Source organism: Trichoplax adhaerens, genomic scaffold (assembly GCF_000150275.1).
Source record: "Trichoplax adhaerens TRIADscaffold_3 genomic scaffold, whole genome shotgun sequence".
In the NCBI taxonomy this organism is placed as follows: domain Eukaryota; kingdom Metazoa; phylum Placozoa; class Uniplacotomia; order Trichoplacea; family Trichoplacidae; genus Trichoplax; species Trichoplax adhaerens.
Genome location: NW_002060945.1, coordinates 7,960,825 through 7,982,658, shown reverse-complemented (window position 1 = coordinate 7,982,658; position 21,834 = coordinate 7,960,825). Strand labels below are relative to the sequence as shown.

The 21,834-nt window shown below is 34.5% G+C and overlaps 2 protein-coding genes across 2 annotated transcripts in view; one reads left to right on the top strand and one right to left on the bottom strand.

Moving 5' to 3' along the window:
* TRIADDRAFT_54908 (uncharacterized protein) overlaps positions 1-6,995 on the top strand; it is a gene marked incomplete at both ends in the record, with an annotated part of 8,513 nt that extends 1,518 nt beyond the window's left edge. The window contains 29 exons of the mRNA XM_002111161.1: positions 985-1,112; positions 1,371-1,447; positions 1,620-1,743; positions 1,914-1,966; positions 2,043-2,097; positions 2,210-2,317; positions 2,577-2,620; positions 2,713-2,781; positions 2,862-2,914; positions 3,016-3,103; positions 3,203-3,314; positions 3,411-3,508; positions 3,633-3,723; positions 3,803-3,848; positions 3,916-4,017; positions 4,092-4,147; positions 4,222-4,385; positions 4,447-4,592; positions 4,849-4,990; positions 5,092-5,187; positions 5,270-5,349; positions 5,443-5,629; positions 5,713-5,817; positions 5,960-6,025; positions 6,107-6,199; positions 6,296-6,409; positions 6,475-6,579; positions 6,665-6,784; positions 6,858-6,995. Coding sequence (XP_002111197.1) covers positions 985-1,112; positions 1,371-1,447; positions 1,620-1,743; positions 1,914-1,966; positions 2,043-2,097; positions 2,210-2,317; positions 2,577-2,620; positions 2,713-2,781; positions 2,862-2,914; positions 3,016-3,103; positions 3,203-3,314; positions 3,411-3,508; positions 3,633-3,723; positions 3,803-3,848; positions 3,916-4,017; positions 4,092-4,147; positions 4,222-4,385; positions 4,447-4,592; positions 4,849-4,990; positions 5,092-5,187; positions 5,270-5,349; positions 5,443-5,629; positions 5,713-5,817; positions 5,960-6,025; positions 6,107-6,199; positions 6,296-6,409; positions 6,475-6,579; positions 6,665-6,784; positions 6,858-6,995 — 2,860 coding nt within the window. The remainder of the gene's footprint in view (positions 1-984; positions 1,113-1,370; positions 1,448-1,619; positions 1,744-1,913; positions 1,967-2,042; positions 2,098-2,209; positions 2,318-2,576; positions 2,621-2,712; positions 2,782-2,861; positions 2,915-3,015; positions 3,104-3,202; positions 3,315-3,410; positions 3,509-3,632; positions 3,724-3,802; positions 3,849-3,915; positions 4,018-4,091; positions 4,148-4,221; positions 4,386-4,446; positions 4,593-4,848; positions 4,991-5,091; positions 5,188-5,269; positions 5,350-5,442; positions 5,630-5,712; positions 5,818-5,959; positions 6,026-6,106; positions 6,200-6,295; positions 6,410-6,474; positions 6,580-6,664; positions 6,785-6,857) is intronic.
* A 5,843-nt stretch (positions 6,996-12,838) lies between these two features.
* Positions 12,839-19,293, bottom strand: TRIADDRAFT_54907 (uncharacterized protein; the record flags this gene model as incomplete). The annotated part of the gene is made up of 11 exons (XM_002110625.1): positions 12,839-12,959; positions 13,074-13,194; positions 13,390-13,543; positions 13,660-13,821; positions 13,980-15,575; positions 15,662-15,766; positions 15,991-16,144; positions 16,247-18,246; positions 18,400-18,629; positions 18,744-18,897; positions 19,063-19,293. 11 exons carry the CDS (start codon positions 19,291-19,293, stop codon positions 12,839-12,841), a joined length of 5,028 nt encoding a protein of 1,675 aa, XP_002110661.1.
* Between the last annotated feature and the right edge of the window lie 2,541 nt (positions 19,294-21,834).

The following is a 21,834-nucleotide window of genomic DNA, read 5'->3' as shown; positions in this document are numbered from 1 at the left end:
TCAGGCCACAGAGTAGCCGTCCATGGCCTATCATTTTCCTACCAAAATGCAGTAAAAGATGGCCGATTAATTAAAAACTGAGTGGACGAGTTACGAGCCTGGCTGTCTCTTTAGGGATAAAATTAGAAATGCTTCCATATAATAGTATCTGACAATCTGAGCTCGAGGACATAATCCGTATATGTAAGAGTTTATATGCCGACGAAAAGTTGCCATTTCAAAGACATAAAGTAAATGATAAATAGTAGAAGTGAGAGATATCATTAAAAGATCGGATCTAATGCACTTGATCCAAAAGTTCTTCTCTGATCCCAATGCTTGAGCTAGCATGACTGTCTAATTTTCTAAAAAATAGTTTTTTACTAGCGTATGACGCCATTAGCAGTATACATACAATAGGCTAGAAGTTGGAAAACAGGAATTTTCCTAAATATCCTTTAGATACGCAGATTAATTATACTAAGAGATTATTCTTAACGTCACTTTGAGAATAATTAAATATGATATGGTCAATCTTCAAGGTATGACAATCCTAGGATTGTCAAAAGTTTTAGTACGAGTAGATGATGTACTGTACAGTAGCTGCTGCAAAAACGAATCATGCAATTGTCATGGAAAGTTTCAGATAATACGTCTTTGCTATGGTAAGCTCTCGTACGATACTTGGTGTTATCCAATTCATAGAAACAAGAATACAAATGAGGCCTATTAAACCCAATTTTTAAGTAGAGTAGCAATTTCATTGAAATATATCTTGCGGGCTGAAACTTCTCTCATACTATTTCTAGTAGAAGTGAACCAACAGTATACGCGTGCAACAGTCAAAATGAACGTATTGCATCTCGTTGACTAATTTCTTTAGCGTTTGTTACTAAAAATGCACTAATTGTCCGTAGTTGATTCGTATTTTCTCAGGTATTGTACATACTCGTATGTAACTTTCGAACTGGAGATAACGTAAAATTTTAATTGATCTTTTGGCAGGCTTTTGACTGGAGCACCAAGTGCTAATAGCAGCAATATTACATCGGTAGACTCATCTGGTGCTATCTTTCGTTGTCCAATCGCTAGTAATCGAAACGATTGCCTAGAGATTCCGATGTACTACCCCGGTAAATAAACTTAACATGTCGTGATAAGTATTATCACACCTACGAACCACAGTATAATAAGTTTGCCTTTCGAAATACGTTATACTTTGATTGAAATTTGAAATTATTTCTAGCATATCTAAAGTATGACGCTTAGACTTGGTTAAATGGATTCGATCAATTGACTTATTCTATATCAATAGTTTGTATTTTATGCAGGAAATACATTACTAATCTACATTACTTCCACGTGTATAAATATTCGCTATAACCATACAGGTAAAGGTTCGTATGCTGAAGTATCGAAAGGAATGTGCTTAGGGGTATCTTTGCAAAGTAGTCATGGGATTATAGTGGTAAGAAAATCCTGATATTGACAATTCTCGGTATTTTGTTATTTTAGTCTGCAGTGGATGCGTATGTGCATACATGTACTTTGTAAAACATCATTGCATATGCTTATCATAACGCTAAGGCATCTAGCTTACAGTCGTTATACATGCTTTAATGGTTATTTTGACATCCAAGGCATGTGGTCACAAGTTCTCCATAGAAGCAACTTCCGCTAGTGTTGAGCCGAGAATGCCTGGTCGATGCTATGTTTGGTCATCCAATTTCTCATTGATGGCAGATGTCACTCCTTGTATTGCCAGTAAGTGCCATTTTTGCTTGTGGTATTATTTCAGTTGTGAGCTCAAGTTAAAGATATATTAGAGAAAGTATAATAGAGAGATGAATATGCCGATAATTTTTCACCGAATGTCAATTTGTTATTCACACAGAATATCTTTATGACACTGTTTTCACCATTTTTACCTTTAGTGGGGCCTTATTATGTCAGATGTATGGCCGGAATTTCGATCGATTTTAGCAAGGTTCGAGCGTTGAATTCTTATTTACTAAAATAACATTATATGATGATAATTGCTCTATTTCATATTTATATTTTAGGATGGTAAACTCCTAAACTTTGGATCGATCGGTGTTCGTAGTTCAACATTCCAAGGTATTAAATTGCACGTTTCCATATTGAGAAGTTAATTACTAGATCATTAGAATGCTTAGCGCTTTTCATTACTTTCGCTTGCGTCAATATTAACTTAACAATTTATGAAAAGGGTTAGTGTCCTACTTTGAAAGTACTTCGAAAGTACAGCAATCGAGTGACGTAACTACCATGAGTTACACGGACGTTCTTACAAATTTCGGCGAATTTGCGTATACTGGTAAGACTATTGATCGTATTTGTACAAACGTATGTAAGAGTAAGGGGAAATTATTACACTTTAAATCAATGAATTGGAGTTATTTCTTCTTCAAGGTTACTCTACAACATTTGGAGCGGTTAGCAACAATTCACTATGTAGGGAATATTAAACATGTTTATATGAAAATTTTGCTTGCAGTTATAGCGTATGATACTGTATAACAGTCAGAATCTTGCTCTAAACTTCAAAATTGTTTCATCTTGATAATCATATAAAGACGTCATCGCCGGCTCGCCTAGAGATGGAGATAAAATTGGCATGGTTCGTCTGATGCTTTTTAATGCCTAATATGGATTAGTATTTTATCTTTAATTCGTGTTATAAATTATTAAGAATGGAACTTTTCATTTTAGGTGCATATACTATCTTATAGCGATTCACTTAGACGTTTGATCATGAATACTTCGCTTTCGGGTGAACAGGTATTGAAAAATATTAGCCAGACAACTTACTCATACATGCTTCATTTGTTTATCTAAATAAATTGAAAATTGCTTCGCAGTTTGGCAGCTATTTCGGTTCTGAAACTTTATCGATAGACATAAACAACGATGGGTTCGTTAATCGTAATTTTCATGAGTTTATTCGTTGATCAGATGAAATACGCCAAATCACTACAAATCGACAACAGTTTAATTGTGGAATTATTATTTTAGATTAGAAGATCTATTTGTAGGAGCTCCATTCTACAGTAAACAAGAGGCTCCTGATTGTGGTAGAGTATACTTATTTATGGGTACAAAGGTAGAAACAAATGTTATTTGCTACGTATTTATAGTAACTTTGGGTATGATATTAATAATAAATCTTATTCACAACTTTTCCACAAAAAAATTTTTATAGAGTGGTATACCAAAGAATACAAGTACCATTATATATGGTCCTGAAACAAATTTTGCTCGTTTCGGATTCGCGATATCGTCAATTGGTGACATTAACCTTGATGGGTTCCCAGGTATTCAATTATCAGGAATTAATTAATTAATAGTATTGTGTACAGTGTACGTAGTAATATATTCTGAAATGTGGGTTGACCTTAATCCAAACTCAGACATAGCTGTTGGTGCACCCGGTAATGAACCGAAAAGCAGCGGTGCGGTCTATATTTATCATGGCACTGCCACAGGAGTACGGCCGCAATATGTTCAGGTATGTTTTAATTTCCTTGTTAACACCTAAGTAATTCTAGTTCAAGTTAAATGTGATGATTTGTACCTTGCATAGCCGTTTGGTAGTCACGGTATCTAACTAGAATGTAATTTGTTCAATGTAGAAAATTTTAGGTAAAACAATCGATAGTTCCTTAGTTGGATTTGGAGTATCCCTCTCTGGTGGCATAGACGTAGATGCCAACAATTATCCAGGTTAAATCTAGAGGACTGTTAACCTGAAATAGTTAAAGATTGCTTAACAATTTCGGCTCGTATTATTTTTTGTTTGTAGATATTGCAGTGGGGGTTGGCTATTCAGATAAAGCCGTCATTTTAAGGTTTACCAATATTTGCAACGTTTGTAATAGTCGAGATTTTAGCATTTCTGATCAATTTCATCTGTAGGTCTCGGCCAATAATGATTAGCAAGGCTACAGTTAAAGTAATCCCCGATCACATCAACTTTAACGACTTTAATTGCATAGAAGAAGGACAAAGGGCGACTTGGTATTTAGTAACTGAACGATGATTTGTATCTGATCATAATTATCAGCCATATTTATATTTGATCGTTCATTTAGCGTTGTTGTTGAAATTTGCTTTCAATACGGAGGCGTTGGAGTACCTAATAACCAAGGTATATTTAAGCATATCTTGTGCATAAGATCATAACAGCAAAATTTATGCACTTCCTTTGTTTATCAATTACAGTGTTTCAATACGAATTATCAGTGTTGAACTCAGATAATCGGATAAAATTGAAGAATGTGGATAGTAATGGCATAGTGAAAGCTACTAGTACTGTCAGCCGAGCTAATAATATTCATTGCCTCAGGCAGCCAGCTTATGCTATGGTGACAAAATTAAGAATGATGGTATGATATAGTTATGTCTCGAGCAACAAAGTAATCCTTGAAAATTGCTTGAATATTATAGAAAAGGGAAATTAGAGAGGTATTCGCGCCTGTTAATCTGAGACTTGGTTACAGCCTATTGAACCCGCAGCAATGTGAATTATGTCCTGTTATCGATTCCTCTATTGTAACCGTCCAACAAACCAATGTTGGTTTTTATGTTAACATGTATTATTTTATATTATATTCTGCTGTCTTTGTTATAAATCAAAAATCTAATATTTGCTGATTGATTCAGGCAAGTTTCGTGATTGGATGCAGTAGCAATGAAAGATGTAACCCGAATCTGGTTATAAATTCGAATTATACCCTATCAAAGTAAAGACATTCTTTTTTTCTTGTAATACCTTTGCGTTAAAGCGCGATAAAATCTTCGAATTGACTCATGAATTCTTGAATCATCATAATCTCTCTTTTACTATAGCGGTGGAACTAGAGCTGTTATTGGAAGTACCGAAACCTTAGCTATTAATGTGAGAGTACGAAATGTTGGAGAACCGGCTTATCTAGCATCGGTTCTAATAACTATCCCCGATTTCCTCCCATTTATTCGTGTGACAGAAACGGTAAGGAGAATATATAAATTTAATTACATTACTGTAATGGCGTTATTGGAATTGTAGATTTAAATGATTATGTGTAATTACCACAATTTTACAAACATCAGACGGCAAATAATATTACATGCGAAATAAGTGGGCGCGATAGCGGTATCAGTACTTATAAATGTTCCCTTAACAATCCAACAACAAGAAACGAGGAAGTATGATGATTTATAGCCATTTGTAAAACCATTGATATTTTTTATTCGGTAAATCTTATTTGTCGCCTGTTCTCCTCTTTAGATCACATTTGATTTCATTGTCCGTTCGATATACATTCCGATTGATACCACTGCATTAGATGTGGTCTTATCTGTTTCATCGTTAGTTACTTGTTCATTTAAATAATGTAATACTGACGATTGTTAAATACCCAACCTCGTGATAATTTTGGTATTATTTTATTTCAATTTTAGAGCAAGTAAGGATTTAAATCAAGATGACAATATTAACAGGATTTCCATTCCGGTGCTATATGAGGCAGACTTATCACTAAGTGGCTATTCCAGTCCTTTGCTAGTACGATACGTTTCGCGTTCATTAAACATTAGCGAGTTCACCAGCCTGCCTCTAATCGGTCCAACGGTGACACACATATTTAGGGTAATCACCATATGCTATAAACTTCTGTAGTTCATTCGGTTTGTACTTATTTAAACGACCTAGTTCTATTGATATTGTAATAGCTAGAAAATCGCGGTCCTGGTCCCGTAGAAAACTTTCTCTTAACAGTAGATTGGCCTGTAATGTACGAAAATGTTGGATATTTGATGTACTTAACAAGCCCACCGGTAATAACAATATATACGTATATAATTAATTGAAAAATGTACATTGACTGATATATCACATAATGTATACGTGTAAAGCCACACATAGATTTATGAAATGAAGTAGAAATACCCAAATAAAGGTATCTTTCGTTGATTTCAGACAATCTCAGGTGCTGACGGAAGCTGCACTTACACGCCTAATTTAATTGATCCTATAGGCATAAGGGTAAGATAATTTAGCATTTACTAACATTGTGAGTATTAATTATTTTCTTAATTAATATATCGTACACGCAATTTTTATCAGAATCGTACCAGAACTAGTGGACGTAGTTTAAGGAACAAACGCAGTACACTATCAGTTAATAATCGTGCCTATATACCAGATGCAACGCTACTGGTGAGTTCTTATGCAGAATATAATGAAACTTTATGAATGTATTAGCTTTAGGTATTATTCAATACTTATTTAAAATAAAATGGGAAAATTTTACAGTCTTGTGATTCAGCCAATATCCGATGCGAACGTATAACCTGCACCATAACTGGCACTCGTTCAATTGTTGACGTAACTTTTGTTGCTCGTCTTTGGCAAAATACATTAAATACGGTAATTATAGTTTGTAAAAGTTGTGCTACTAGTAGTACCATTGACAAAATTCAATTTTATGAAAGATTCAAAAGGAAGGAAAATTTTTGTTATCATCGCGTGGTCGCTTAGAGCCGATCGGAGCTAAATATTTAGTTCAACCAGGAGGCAAAACAGAGAATATAGCTCAAGTACTTGATGAATTCTCTTCTTTGGTTATAGTTAATTTAATCACTTAAATTAAGAGATTTTGCAATCGCTTTCTATCTTTTCTAGGCTGATACACAGGCAATGTACGATGCCCCGACAATAGAAAGTGCTCCAGTGTGGATAATTGTTGTTTCGGCTATGGCAGGATTTTTTTTACTGTCAGGATGCGTCTACATTTTGTGGAAAGTAAGGGTTATTAAATGATGATTTTGCAGTGTAATATAATTTTACATTTATTTACCTTCGTCCCGTGCTATAGTGTGGCTTTTTCAAAAGGAAGAAGATTGAAATCTCTGGACCTATAGGCGCTGAAGAAAATGAAAACCAAGATGGAGCTGAGCTGACGACACTCACGGAAGAAAAAGAACCTACTAAAGTCGATCTCACAGATATCTAGTACGTTTATACTATAATTAATTAATTAACAATTATCAACGATATTATATACCTTTTCCATTTTTACGCCTTCTATTATAGAATTTTAATGTTTTTAAAATTTACGTAAATTGTTTAATTCTATAGATTAGTAACAATCTAAATTTGAATACGAAATTAGTTTGAAGTGAACATTTTAGGCTATTAATCTCTGTAAGCTGTAAGCCTGGTCTGAGTTATTGAAGTATGTTACTTATTTTGACGTATTTAATGTTCTAATAATTAATTCTCTTATTATGATTCATATTCATTAGTCATAATTCCTCGAAATTTTTTTATATCTTTGATTGTCAATCTATCCGTCTCATTGTGTAAGATTTCTGCCAGTAAATACGCTATTAGTTGAGTGTAGATGATTCAGTGTTGTACCATCCTTGTTTAGATCTGTATATTTTCAGTCCTTGTGATAAAACACATATTAAAGTGAGCTGAGTGATATGATGGAGTTAGGCACTCGCTGACGATAGGTCCTGCAATGAAGAAACTATAATATCGCCGTAAGATTACTATCGTAGCTTGTCTAAGTAACTATCTCCTATTCAAATTCTTAGCAGTTCTACTGATACATTTTTTTAATTCTTGCTAGCCTAGCGAATACAACTAATTATCTTAGAGATTAGTGTCTTACATGGACGGAACGCACGAGCATCAGTTTATACTAGTATATAGTATAATACAAGATCAGTATTCGCATTATCGTCCATTATTTCTATAAAATCTATCATACATGAGTATTCCTAATAGTTGCACGTCATGGATAAGGAAATCCTTTGAATAGGCCGTAGACAATATATGCAGCACATACATTAATCGTAATAATATCTCTAGTGCAAACTAACTCTCATAACTATAATTATTTATATATACGTATATTTAATAGCCGTACAAATGCAGCCAAAATACTGCTAAAGCCTCAATGGCGCTAGGCATATCATATGTATACGTATTCACACAGGTAGAACAGATAAATTTTAAGAAGTAATAGAAGTTAAATTTATAACCGTTCAACTCCTAAATTCAAAAATAAGATCATATTTATAAAGTTTGATATAGCAATAATTAATGAAAAATCTAATATGATTAATGAGGTTACTGAACTCTTATAAAATTGTTACAAAGTCTATTTTAATAAAATTAAAAATCTGTCGAAAAAATGCAGTTGTAGTAAATTAAGTACGGCGAGTAGATATTAAAGTTATCCATTGATGTAACTAAGAAGTTTTTAATCCTATAGTATGGTTATCCATATAAGAATATCAATGTTTCAATATTTATTTCTTTTAGCTAATACTTTGATTTCGAACTTGAGGCTTCGGAGTAATGACATTATTCATTGTTGACCCATCGGGTAAAAGCCAATTCACGGAATTTTACTGAATAAAAGCGATGGTTGACTCAAATCGATATCTTGCGTACAAGACTACTTACTATAGCATTTATATCGAACATAACCACTCTATCTGTATGGTTTTTCACGACTATTTTATAATGAATATTAATACAAGAATTATACAATCAGAAAAGCAAGAAATCTAGCTATGATATCAATGACCTAAACAACAATTACGTCATTGATCGAGAAAGATATAGTATTATCACTTATTTACTCCAAAAAGGTTGATGTAGGTGTTTGAGAAATAGTATCCAATTAATCGAACTGCACTCCTCCTCCTATACGTCGCCTGTAGATCCAATGATATTAGTCAACATTTAATAATAATATAAACTTAATTTCTATAAAGTTATTTGTATCTAGAAATATCATAAATTGAGCCATAAGAACCCGGTCAAGGTACTTTCTTACTTTCTACTACCCGGATTGACTAGACTTTGACCTGCTTTACGTTTTACAATAGGTTGTTTCGATTTCTTCGTTTGAGTTCCTATTATAATGAAAAAGTAAAGATCTAAATGCAATAGCTAACTTATCTCGGTAATCATCATATTTTAAAGCAAGCAGATGTAACTTTTACCAAATAATACGGTGGAAACTTCGTTTGAAATTACATCCTAAATTCGAGTGAAATAAAAATGAGCTGTGGCATTCACATCGATTCTAATACCTTTGCTAATAAAATTAGAATCCGATCAAACTATACCTTTTACCGTTATTAGATAGTTATTAAAGCATACTGTAAGGCTGTTGTGTGTATGTACATCTTAATGTATGATCGTACCTTCGTCTGTAAATCCTTAAGCTTTTGCTTTGAAGCTGTAAATCAATTTAGAACAATAATTGGCATGAATAACTTGATATAATTTTCTAGTTTTGTATATCAATCTACCAAGCTTATCAGTCTCTCGTTCTTATCATTTGTAACGCACTCGCTCTACTTTACTAAAGTTTCTCGCCATAGATTTAGGTAATTCTTGTTACATAACAGTTGCTTAGTATATCTAGCCTACAAATAGCATTTGCAGTTCGGCATTGATCACAGATTACATTTACCACCAAGCCGTAATAACTAATAACGATGCAATGAATTTATTATAGCATCACCGTTGAAACTAGTGACTGTACTATATGTATCTCCAGTTGTAATTATTTAATGAAAGACATACTAGTACAGTAGTTATACGAATGTATAATTAAGTATGAAAAGCAAAGTGAAGTGATTGATGGATATTATTATTAAGTGTACTCACAATCGAGATCCTTGCGAAGATCAGTTACCGAATCAGCCAGCTTAAAGAGTATATAAGATATTTCCTGTTTACTTTCATTCGCAGATGCCTCTCTTAAATTATAGGCTATCGATGTTGTTCCAATCCCGAATGTTAAAGAGAGTTGATTTGACATTTGTCCTATCGAGATTTCTTTGGATTTACAAGCATTTCTATGGCAGTATCGAGTAGTTAAGACATAAGACTCGATTGATTACACGAATGCTATAGAGCCTAATAGCAAGGACAGCTCAATGTCATGGTGATATACTGCAAACTACAGTACCAATACTTTATACTTCTCTTGACATACTTTAAATAATCGAAATAAGCCTTAAAAGTTAGATGTGTCGCCAATTCTTTCTGCAAGAAATAATGCAACTATAAAGTCATTGAATACAGGAATGCAATAAGAACTACAATCATAATTTAAACTTACATGAGAATCTAAATAGCTGTAATCGGCTTTAAGGCGCCAAACAGTCTTACCATTGCAAGCACTTAAAGGAAGAGCAAGGACAATATTAATAGACGTACTGAGCCAAGTAAATCTTTCCAAGCAAGAGGTTAGAAACTTGGACTAATTCTTTCCATAACAGCGATCGTAAGCTATTCCAATTTACTGTATATGTCTTTGTATTAAAATCATTTTAGATTAGCTAATCTACTGCTCAAAATCCTGCAAATCGCAGTTACTCCAATTATGTTCTGAAATGAATAGAGGATAAACATATTTTTGGTGCAACTACAATAAATATGCAGGTATAATCTAAAGACTCCACATCGAAAGCATTTGTGCAACCCCGTAATACTTTATTTTCCATCGTCATGCAATATTGATTTATTGATTTCTCTCCATACGTTTTCAACAAAGTTTATTTGACTTCTGCAGAGGGTTTTCGTCTGGCTCATGCCGGAATCCATTCATTTTACTATACGAACTTATTACAGTACAACATAACTATACGAGTATAACTAGTGGCCTTACCCTGGTAATTTCATCAGTATCAGTTTAAGGTAAAGTCAATATTACCTCAAAATATCACTGATACTTTCCCTTTATCTGGAATATTAGCCCTCATAATTATGAAAGGCGTACCAAGTTAATACTGTAATATAGAAAAGCAGTCAGATAGTTTTTCTAATCTGTACATTTACATTGCTGTATTCGTATCCTGAGAACATCTTTTATAACAGAATGAAAGATTAGCTGACAACTGGAGAATGAGAAAGATACGAGTATTTAATTCACTAATTAATCATCACGTAAGATATCAACTAGTTGTTCTGATTCGTCAATCATGGTAATCTACCATCGCTTACCAATTCGTTATTGTATTTTTCCCAATCATATCAGTTGATAGGGTAAATACAACTGAGTCAATGGTCAATCAACACTCTTTGCATGCTATGATAGACTAATCGAGCTTACCTTACTACCCATTTCTCATCGCTGCTATCGATATGTGAGAAGAAAAGGTACCGACCACTAAAACTATCAATACATTCATATAAATTATCAACTTGGTTGGAGATAATCAGCTGTTGTAAATCCTCGGACATGATTTCCTGGCAAGAGATAGAGTTATTAGTGTACAGCACGGCCAATAAATGCCTTATATCAGGTAGTAAAGTTGTGATTTACAATAGCTGGATGTTGATCGGAGCTTTCCTTGCAGTTCTGCTGATCTAAAATTGGAGTAAAAGTACTAAAAGGACTGGACAGAATAGTAATTCTCAGTTGCTCCTATATAACTCCAGCTATAGTATTCTTACATACAGCATTAGACTGTAAAATAAAGTCGTGTTTGCGCACCTATGCTATTCACTAACTCAAAAAAAGTAATAAAATACTCACCAAAATATTCTGCCATAGTATCGACAGTATACTAAGCCAAACATGACATATGTCTATGGGCTAACGACCACAGCGGCAATATCGATAATGGTCGAGGTAAAATGGCGTATAACAGCTCTGCAGACCACTGGATGAAATAATCGAACAAGATACTGCCATTAGAATGAATTAATCTATAGCTTATTAGTGGTAGTTCCAAGTCAAATAGCGACCTAGAATATGCTGCTGGTATTAATCTAAGTTCCGCGTCGTGATAAAGGGATGTGATTATGGTCAACATCGGGGCTTAATTCTAGGCAGGGACATCTCTACAAGTGCAGCTAACGCTGAACTTAAGATAGTGAATGGGCTAGAAAATAGGCTAGGCAGTATTTCAAGCTTGATATCAGTTAGATGTTCTTACTTGTGGGTTAAACTCTGGTATTAGCATCTCTATGAAACAAATTATGTATGATTTATGTAGGAGATAATTATTATACCAGATGTATTTTTAGTCTCTGCAATGCAGAACAGCCCATGGAGTCATAGGATTGTACGACTTATTCGTGAATCAAGCACGCTAATACAAAGTAAATCATATTCGTAATAACGCGTATTACTATATTGCTAAATTCGTATTTTGATACCAATAAGTTTAGCCATATCTTTCATAAACCGTAAATGAACTAGTTAAGTTATTACCACAAAGAATAATAAATGGTCTAGCTGGAATATAAGCGTATACTAGCATGCTGTAGCTTGCACAGGGCATTCGTATTGAGGCTAGACAGAGTGAATACATTACTAATTTATAAACCATAACAATAAACATTAATTTTAATAAACTGAAACAGTAAATTAGTTATGTGATTGCCAATGACGGATAAGATTAAATCCCTATAATATTAAAACCTATCTTGTAATTGCTTATTGTATATTAATACTTGATGTATGAATGACCTACATACAGGATGTAATTCAGTTTGTTCTATTATAATAATAATTTATTTCCAAATTCGTAATTTACGTAATAATATAAAATTATTTACGCACTGGCATTCTTTCACATTATTTACAAAATACATACTGAAGATAATTTGTACATTAATTATACATTATAAAAAGAAACAATTCTGTACAAATATATATAGCTCAAATAAAATTAAAGTTATAAAGCTAATCATAACAAGTTCTAATGTATCGTCAACAAATGCATAATTAGCTTCGAAAATCCCGTAGCCTCTTCAGGTTTAGTTCCATAGACAATGTTATAATGCATATAAGTTAATTTAGCATCTCCAATTTTAATGAATAATAGATTCATATTTTCCATCATAAGAACCCTCGCCAGTTACGAACAATATTTGCGAAGTCTCGCCAAGTAAACCATTAATACAAATTTTCGACGTGTATTTTATATTATGCCTAAAGAAAGGACACAATTATAGCAATAAATGAATAAAGTGGATTCAACGGTAATAGCAAAATAATGAAGTTATCAAGAGGATTTTAAAAGTATTATTGCCCGTAGAAACTCACCTAGCAGTGAAATTAACCTTGATTGTGACCGCATTGGTCGTAATATGAGTAATATTAGCTTCGATGTAGCCTTGGCTAGGTTCAACAGTGAAGATGCCTTTCGATGCTTCATCTTGGGCTTCTAAGAATATTAAATCATAAATTGAAATAAGAGTCAGTCTTCCTCGGCCTTGAAAACAAGTAGTTAATATCCACTGAACATCGCAAATAAAAATTTATTTCTCAAAAGGAGGAAAGCATAGATGTATTAATAGCTTTCAACAGTGATCGGAACTTTATTGCATAACTTATCGATGCTAACGATGTTCAAACTCACCGACATTGGATATCCAATAAGTTCCTGACATAGTGGGATTTGTAATCGTAATTAGCTTTGATCGTATTTGACCAACAAAGCATATTCCAAAATCTAGTGAATTTTCGGCTAGCTTGAATGTGGGTAAGGCTACACTTGCAGACAGTGATACATTCTAAGATTGAAAAATGAAGTTAGCTTATGGTAAATATTAGAAATATCTGTTATAGGCAAGATATCCAGCTTTGATATCGCTTATAAATTTTTACAAGATTTCAATTCATTTTATACCTGAACTGTTCCGTTCGAGAATTTTATCTGTAAATCACCATTGAAACACAATTTTTTATTTTCACCATCAGTAACGATGGAGACAATATTATTATCTTTGTCCTTCTCCAATTCTTGAAATCGATGTAGCATATCCAGTGATAAACAGAAGCCAATATTGGTCTATAAATATAGAAAATTATCATATAATTATATTAAAACAATATTAGGGAAGACTGGATATGAAATTAAATTGTAGCGTAATAGTGAAATATACAAGTATTAAAAAAATGGCTAATTTAGTTGTTTGCAATTTCATTAATTATCTAGTAAATAGCTACCTGCATATTAGTTTGAGGCAGCAAAGTATACTGATCTTTCGTTCGAACTATCGCGCTTGTTTCCCCTTTCTTACTAATATTACGATTAGCAGAAGCAGCTGTTGAAGTTATCTTGGTTTGTGAAGCTCGAATTTCGAACGGCCATGACAAAATAATTTGAAAATTTAATGGTGTGTCGGTTAAATTTGTAAATGAGAAATGTTCATCTTTCCAAGTTTCTTTCAATACCTGACCATTACTAAGCAATAAATCGCTTGAGGCAGCTGTAAAATAGTTTCCATCATCATCAGTTGAGTGGACTTCAAGCCAAGCGGCTAGAACACTTCCTGTCATGTCAAATCGCAGCGGTGGGATTTCATAACCCTGCAATCGACGAACTTTACCTTCTATACTTGCATCGGGTTGATCTAAACTCATGTAACCTAATGCATAACTATAACAGTCTGTATCCTCTTGACATGAACGTAAAGGCTTAAAAGTGACATTGACCGATGTATGGCCACGCGAAGGAACAATTAATTGAGCTGGGTTAACTCTGTATGGATCATCAGCTAGTTTACCTCCATGAGCATCGACGGTAACTGAAATAAATGATTTACAATTCATATTGTCTTCTTCGTTAACGATGCTTTCTCGAGCATCCCTATTTTCGTCAACTGATACAACTGATGAAGTTTCACTCATTGGAATTAAGGATTCCTGCCGATAGGAAACACTCTTTACATTATCCGAATCAGGTATATTCAACGGTAATGGTTGACCATAGTGAATTAACAGATCAACAACTTGCTGATCACCCTTAATCAAGTTAAATGTTTTCCAATCTAGTCGAATATCTAATGGACTACTATTGTTAATCCTTAACGTACGCGAGACCGGAGGAGATGCTGAAATATGAGCGCCAAAACGAACGATTGGATGACCTTTCTTTTCCACATTACCAATTTGAAATTTCAAAGGGCAGCCAATAACTCCTAACTGCACTGGTATAACTATATCATTTAAACCTTTGATACTACATATCAAATTATCTTCATAATCTCCCCACATGTCAGTAAAAGCTGTTATAGTGATAATTTTAGTTTCAAAAGCATCCAGAATTCCAGATGACGGCAAGATCTCGAAAGCTGTTCCACGACCCTCTCCTAAAATTGCTGCAGAATATGCTGCATGAGCTCTTTCAATAGATTTACTTTGAGGGTCGGCTAAATTAGCAGTTCGCTTTAATATTGATCCTGTCTTACTTTCCACCTTTGATGAGCTCTTATTAGCATAAACACCCCTGTCCAGATTGGCATTTGCTGCTATGAAGTAAGTAACTCGAATATTGTATTCGGTTTGAATGGCGGACTTATTTCTGATGACCAGATATCTCTTAGCGTTCGTACCAATTGCAACATCGGTACCAAAATTCAGATCTAAGGATTTAGATTCATTTATTTCTAGCTGCTGTTGAGTTTGCCTTTTTATATTTGCTACATCCATTAAAGGCGTAGAATAGCCAACCGTAAGACCTTTAACGTTAACTTTAATTTTAAGGATAACAGGATCATTCATGCCAGTTATATTGCAAGGAACTGTAAATTCTTGTTTACCCTATTAAAGATATGAGTAAGGCATCATATTGTCTATAGTGTATCACCGATTATGTTTAAATTGCAATCTGTCAAGATTCTATTTACCATTTCGTGACATATTAGCGTCAAATTAATATTGATAGCTTGTCTCGATCCAATGTCTCCTTCGCTTGCATCAAATGTAAGGGTGCATTTCTTGCCAATGTCATCCTAAAATAATAAATATAATAGAAACAACAAGAGAAAAACAAATCAACATATACGTCTAAGTTGTACGCAAACTTTGTTAGTATTTCACCTAATTTTCTTTCTATCATATCTTTATCATTACTGATTTTTTCGCATACAGTAATGCATGTAAAATGAATTTATGCTCGATAAAAATTTGATCTATTTCACTTCGTAACTGTTAGCACTACTGACAAAACTCCTACCGTTTTCCATTTATAATTGGTAGGAAGTAAAGTTTGATTCTTTAAGGTGACTTGACTTTTTCGTGGTAGTCCAATATAAACTTCATCTAGTTGGAGATTACACTCAGTCAAAGCTACTACTGGACTCTGAATTTCACCGCGAACATGTAAGTGTCTAAAGGGGACAAAGTACATGGTAGAGTATAATTAAACCCTGGAGATTCAATCACAAACAATGAAGATGTTAGAAATGAACATATAAAAGAGAATATCCTACTTTCTGTTGCCATTGATTGCGTGCAACTCAAAGACAGTCCTCAATCGACGACAAAATGTTGGTTTAAACAAGGCTTTAATGATGGTAGACGATTTCGGTTGCAATTCGCCATTGGATGGGCTAAATGTGAATTCCAATAGATCATTAGTTGCTACATTGTTATTTTGACTTTCCCCCTGACATTCAAAAATCTCCCATTTAGAGATCGCATCAGTGGTATTATAGATAGGGATCTCTTTTTCTACGGACTCTCCTAGTCTAACCAGACCGTAATTTAAATCTGGGATGTCGATATTAAGTTGTGGACCTTGAACTTGAGCTTGGATATGTAGATACACTGGCGTCTCAACATGCTCAATATGGCAATGGATTAATGCCTCAATTTTTCCAGGAAAGTAACCACAAACTTCAACCGTTAGTTCTCTAACTTGACCGGATGGAATATTATCTTTATAAGGTGAGATATTAATAGAATAATTGTCATTAGATTGATTTTTCCACTCATACTCTATAGGATGGAAGCCGTTGTTAATTATCTGGACAGTCTTATGCCATGATGATCCAATGAGCAATTGATCGCTGATAATTATTACTGACGGCGTTAGCTCTACTTGGAATGCCATACAATTTGCACGTAATTCTATTTCCAATCCAGGTATAATATCATGCACTACTTCATCATAATCGGCAACTGATTGATTCTCCTCGTATTCTTCAAGAATCAAATGTAATACTTGATCAAATTTACCTACGTGTTGTGGCGTATAAGTAAGTACGAATTCGGCTTTAGCAAAAGGTGGAAAAATACCAACTGATGGTTCAACACTAAAGGCCTTTTGATTGTTAGGCACTCGATAGCGCTCGAAGCGATCTTGGTGGCCATTGTTAGCTCCAGGCTTGCACAGAATTGATTTAAAAAATTCCCAGCGATATGGTAAATCAACTCTTGTTGTATTATGTACAATTAATTTTCTCTCACATAACATCCCAGGATGAATAGTATCGAAACTTATATGTTGCTGAGCAGAAATATCGTACATTTCTAAAGCTAATGGATCTAGTAAGCCTTCAGAGACCGATACAAACTCAACCCCAGCAGTCTGACAAACACCTTTCAACGTAAAAGTCTTAACATGACAGTTATCACAAATCGCAATAATATTACGAGTATAAATATCAACATCTTCCGGTACGAATTTGACAGTAATAGTAATTGATTCGCCATGATTTAGCTCGAAATAATTAGGCTCCAACTGAAATGGAGCCATATCCAATTTAGTAGGTTTCTTAAAATTATCAAACTGTTTAACCGGCCATGATGATTCTGGCATGATGCAAAATCGACCTGGACCACCTGAATTGCTACATTTGAATGTCGTAACTTTCTCACCATTTACCAAGCAATGGCCACAATCTAGTGTTGCTGTCAACGAAAGTACCGGAGGTGGACGCCTGCCTTGCAGAGGAATAGCTAGCACTAATCCATTCTGCGATTTAACGATAATTTCATCATCATAATCAGCTAGCGAATCTGGAGTAAAGGTAATTTCTACTTGGCATGCTAAGCCAGGGGCAATAAAGCTATTTTCGCTGGGAAATTGTCCAAGGGATGACGCAAAATAAGACGTTGATGGAGGAATCATACGTATGTGTCGACTAGCAGAGGTAACATTTTTAATTTGCACCCTCATCTTATATGCTTTACCGGGATTGTAATTGCCAAAAACAATAGGATTCGGTTCCGCTACAAATATCTCAGTTTGATTAGTTAACGAATATAGACTATTGCCAGTTGGTCTTGAGGCAAATTCAATGTTGGATTGTTGGTGAAATCTCCCTTCAACTGGCGGAATATGACGTGGATTTTTTAAATGATCGACTCTTTTATGCATTGAACTCAAATAGAACTTATGATTTTCCCGATCTAATATTTCCATGCCCTCTTTCCATAAAGGGGATGTAGTCGTTAACTTCTTATGATTGAATAAGCTTTGTTCCTCCTATAGAATATAAAGTAATTATGAATAATATTAGTACAGACTGTAATGCAGTCTGGCTGAATAATGCACGAAAATCTCGATATACTCATGTATGAGATCAAGCAAGGCTAATTCAATGTGATATAACGTGTCGCGTAATTTAATTTACGTTACCATGGCAGTCGCTCTACTTGATGGAGCAGATTCAGGTCTATTTCGATTTGAACTTTCAGCCGATTTAGTTTGACCCAAATAAGCCCTGGTTGCTTGCGCATATCCTGGTATTTTGGGTGCCGTAGGAGGTTCTACCTTAGCTGCTTCGGCAGTTGAATAATCTTCTGGTGCTATTAAATGGTGCTTCTTTAAAAGTTCACTGTTCAGTAATGACTTGAATTTTGACTCAACTAATTTTAATTAAGAATAATACGCATGAAAATTACATTGAACTTTTGTCGTTCTTTAACGTATCTAAGTACTTGAAGAATTTGTTAATTTTAACTTTATAATAGTGAACATACAAGAAGGGAGACCAATCTGATTATATGTTTGGCATTCTTCCGTTAAATTTGCTAGACGCTTTTCATCGGCTAGTGTAGCTGCTCCTTTGGCTTGTAGTAAATGATTTTCTACACTGCTTGCCGCAGCTAATCGCTTTTCTCGTTCATCTTGAATCTAGAAAATGATCGATCATAACGATTTTAATAGCATAGCTTGTATCTGTGATAAAAGCCGTGTACTAGTATGTTATGGTATCTATTTCATTAAACTCTATTACAGCAGATCAATCACATCCACAGCTACTTAGTATCAATGTATGTAATATAAAAATAGCATTACCTTGCTTAATTCCTCTACGTAGTAATCATGATATGGATCGTCTCCACTTCGAGATGTCGTCAAGTATTTTACCACATCTTGAGGAATCGTATCTCGGACGAAATACTCACCAAACATAGATGTAAGAATATGTGCTACATTTTGTCTTCTGGCCGAAGAAGGCCTTTGAAGCAACATCGTAGGCTCATGTTGGATATCTGCGGATTTTACTGATTCCGTGGAATGAAACATAATTACAACTTTTTTTAAAGTTATAAAATTTGTTCTTTAGGTATGTTCACAGTAAAAAGAAATGAATAATTGCAATGTCCAATGTATAAACCATAACACATTAGCAATTAAAAGACTAATATCTACGCTATCAGTTTGTAGCAGCCTTGGATTGGCAACTCGATTTTAGTCTTGAAATAACGGTATGTTTTAGCAGTATCAATTTAAATATACTACTGTACATTCAAGCGTTTGATATTACTATTACTCTCTGCTGTGTATGATAGTACTCTACTGCACATCAACATGGATAGAATTAGTTGTACCGACAACAATATAGGCTGTGTGGAATTGGTATAAGGTACCACTTACTGTTTAATGCAGAAGATAAGTACAGTGCAATAAATTGATCATCCGGTTTGATGATCAATTCAATACTTGGGACCTATATTGCTCGATCTCCATAGCAACTGCCAACATACTGTAAACGGTACAGACTTGCAGCCGGACAGTACTCTCATCAAGAACTATATCGTATCAGTCTTGCGCAGTTCGTCTATCGACCGATATTACGATGAGACTTGTAAAATACAGTAGTTTGGAGTGTACATCATGGACTGTACACTGTGCAGGGTGTCCATAAATTATCCCCGCGCACAAATTTAAAATTAGCATTGCCAAATCGAGCAGTAATTTGCCCCAAAAATCTACTGAAATGTACATCTAGCAGCGACTGATCGCTTGTATTCGAAACGTGAAAGAAATAGAATTATTCAATACTACGATATAAAGTGATCAAAATATGAAGAGTCCATTGGTCAAGGTCGTACTGACCTGTGTGCATGGAAATGGAGCTAAATTGAAAGTCTATTTCTTCAAAATTGAAGACCGAATTGAAGGCAACACTCTAGCTGAACATCTTTCAACCATTTTCGAGGGCTCGCCACGCCCCTGGAATAGTAATCTTATTATACAGTAAAGTACAGTCAGTTTGGGTAAGGGATTCGTAGTGTGCGATTTTATAGCGTGCAGTTAGAAAGGGAAAGCATACAGTATTTTGTAAGGAACAGTATGAGAACGGTGTAAACCGGAAAGGACATCACGATGAGGGATTACATCATTTACAGTAGGTACTATTTGCCCGTAGTGAAGATGGAAATGTTTGCAAAACTTGTCGCTTTTTCACATTGCTAACATTATGCTGTAGTGCAAGAGTGCACAATACAAATTTACGAAAGATTTTCCACTTCACCAAGTTGGACGATGTTAGTCGTCATTCACTTCAAGCCATTTACGAATAACAAAAGTTAACGTCGAAAAATTTGGAAAATTGAAAATGATCAATGACCATTTTGTGATACAGTATATATTGGGGGTTATAATATTCATCAATCAATCAATAAAAGGCCAATAAGATCATATTTTGCAAACCGGAAAGGACAACAGGATGAGGGATTACATCATTTACAGTATGTGCTGTACTGTAGTACTCTGTTAGAAGTTTATGAAACAGCGTACTACTTTTGGATTTTCCTACAGAGTGTACAATACAAATTGACTAAGAATTTTCCACTTCAGCAACTTGGTAAAACCAAGTTGGACGATGTTAGTCATCATTCACTTCAGTACAGCCATTTACGAATAACAAAAGTTAACGTCGAAAATTTGGAAAATTGAAAATGATCAATGACCATTTTGTGATACAGTATATATTGGGGGTTATAATATTCATCAATCAATCAATAAAAGGCCAATAGGATCATATTTTGCAAACCGGAAAGGACAACAGGATGAGGGATTACATCATTTACCGTATGTGCTGGACTGTAGTACTGTATATTGGGGGTTATAATATTCATCAATCAATAAATAAAAGGCCAATATAATTAAGGGTAAAAAGTTAATCAGGTCACACATTTAGTCATTATACTGTACTTAAGCAGAGGCGTAAGCGCTCAGTTAGGGCATGTACCCATATTCTCATTTTCTCATCGTGAATCATCTGCCGATTCCCGTTGCAGCATGCAACGGGCTAGATATTACTGATCTACAGTTGGTACCAAAGTGACGAAAAGAAAAGTATTGAAGCAATTGCGATACTGTAAATCAAATAGATTTTATGTATCAATATCCAAAATTTCCATCCTAGTAGTGCAGTAACAGTCAACACTCAATCAGCCTGAATGAGCTAAAAGTGGGAGCATCTACAGTACAAATCCAACAACATACGTGCGAGTTCAGTATTTGTATACTCATTAATCCTCCTTGCTCTATTATTGCTACAGGAGCGGCTGCTGAGCGATTTAGTCACTTCCATAAATATTCAAATACCGTACTTTGCCATCTGGTCAAACCGTCTTGCTATTTGAACCTTCTGTTTTACCACCATTACTAGCCAATTAAAATCCACGGTGTTGGATTGAATACTAGGCCAGCAGATACATGCATATATATAGCTCAAGTTAACGACTCTTGGGTTATAAGTTTTAGCGCGATCACCCGTGCCGTTGCTTACCGGAATCGTGTTATAGACTGCAATTTTCTTCCTTCATCAAGAGCAAA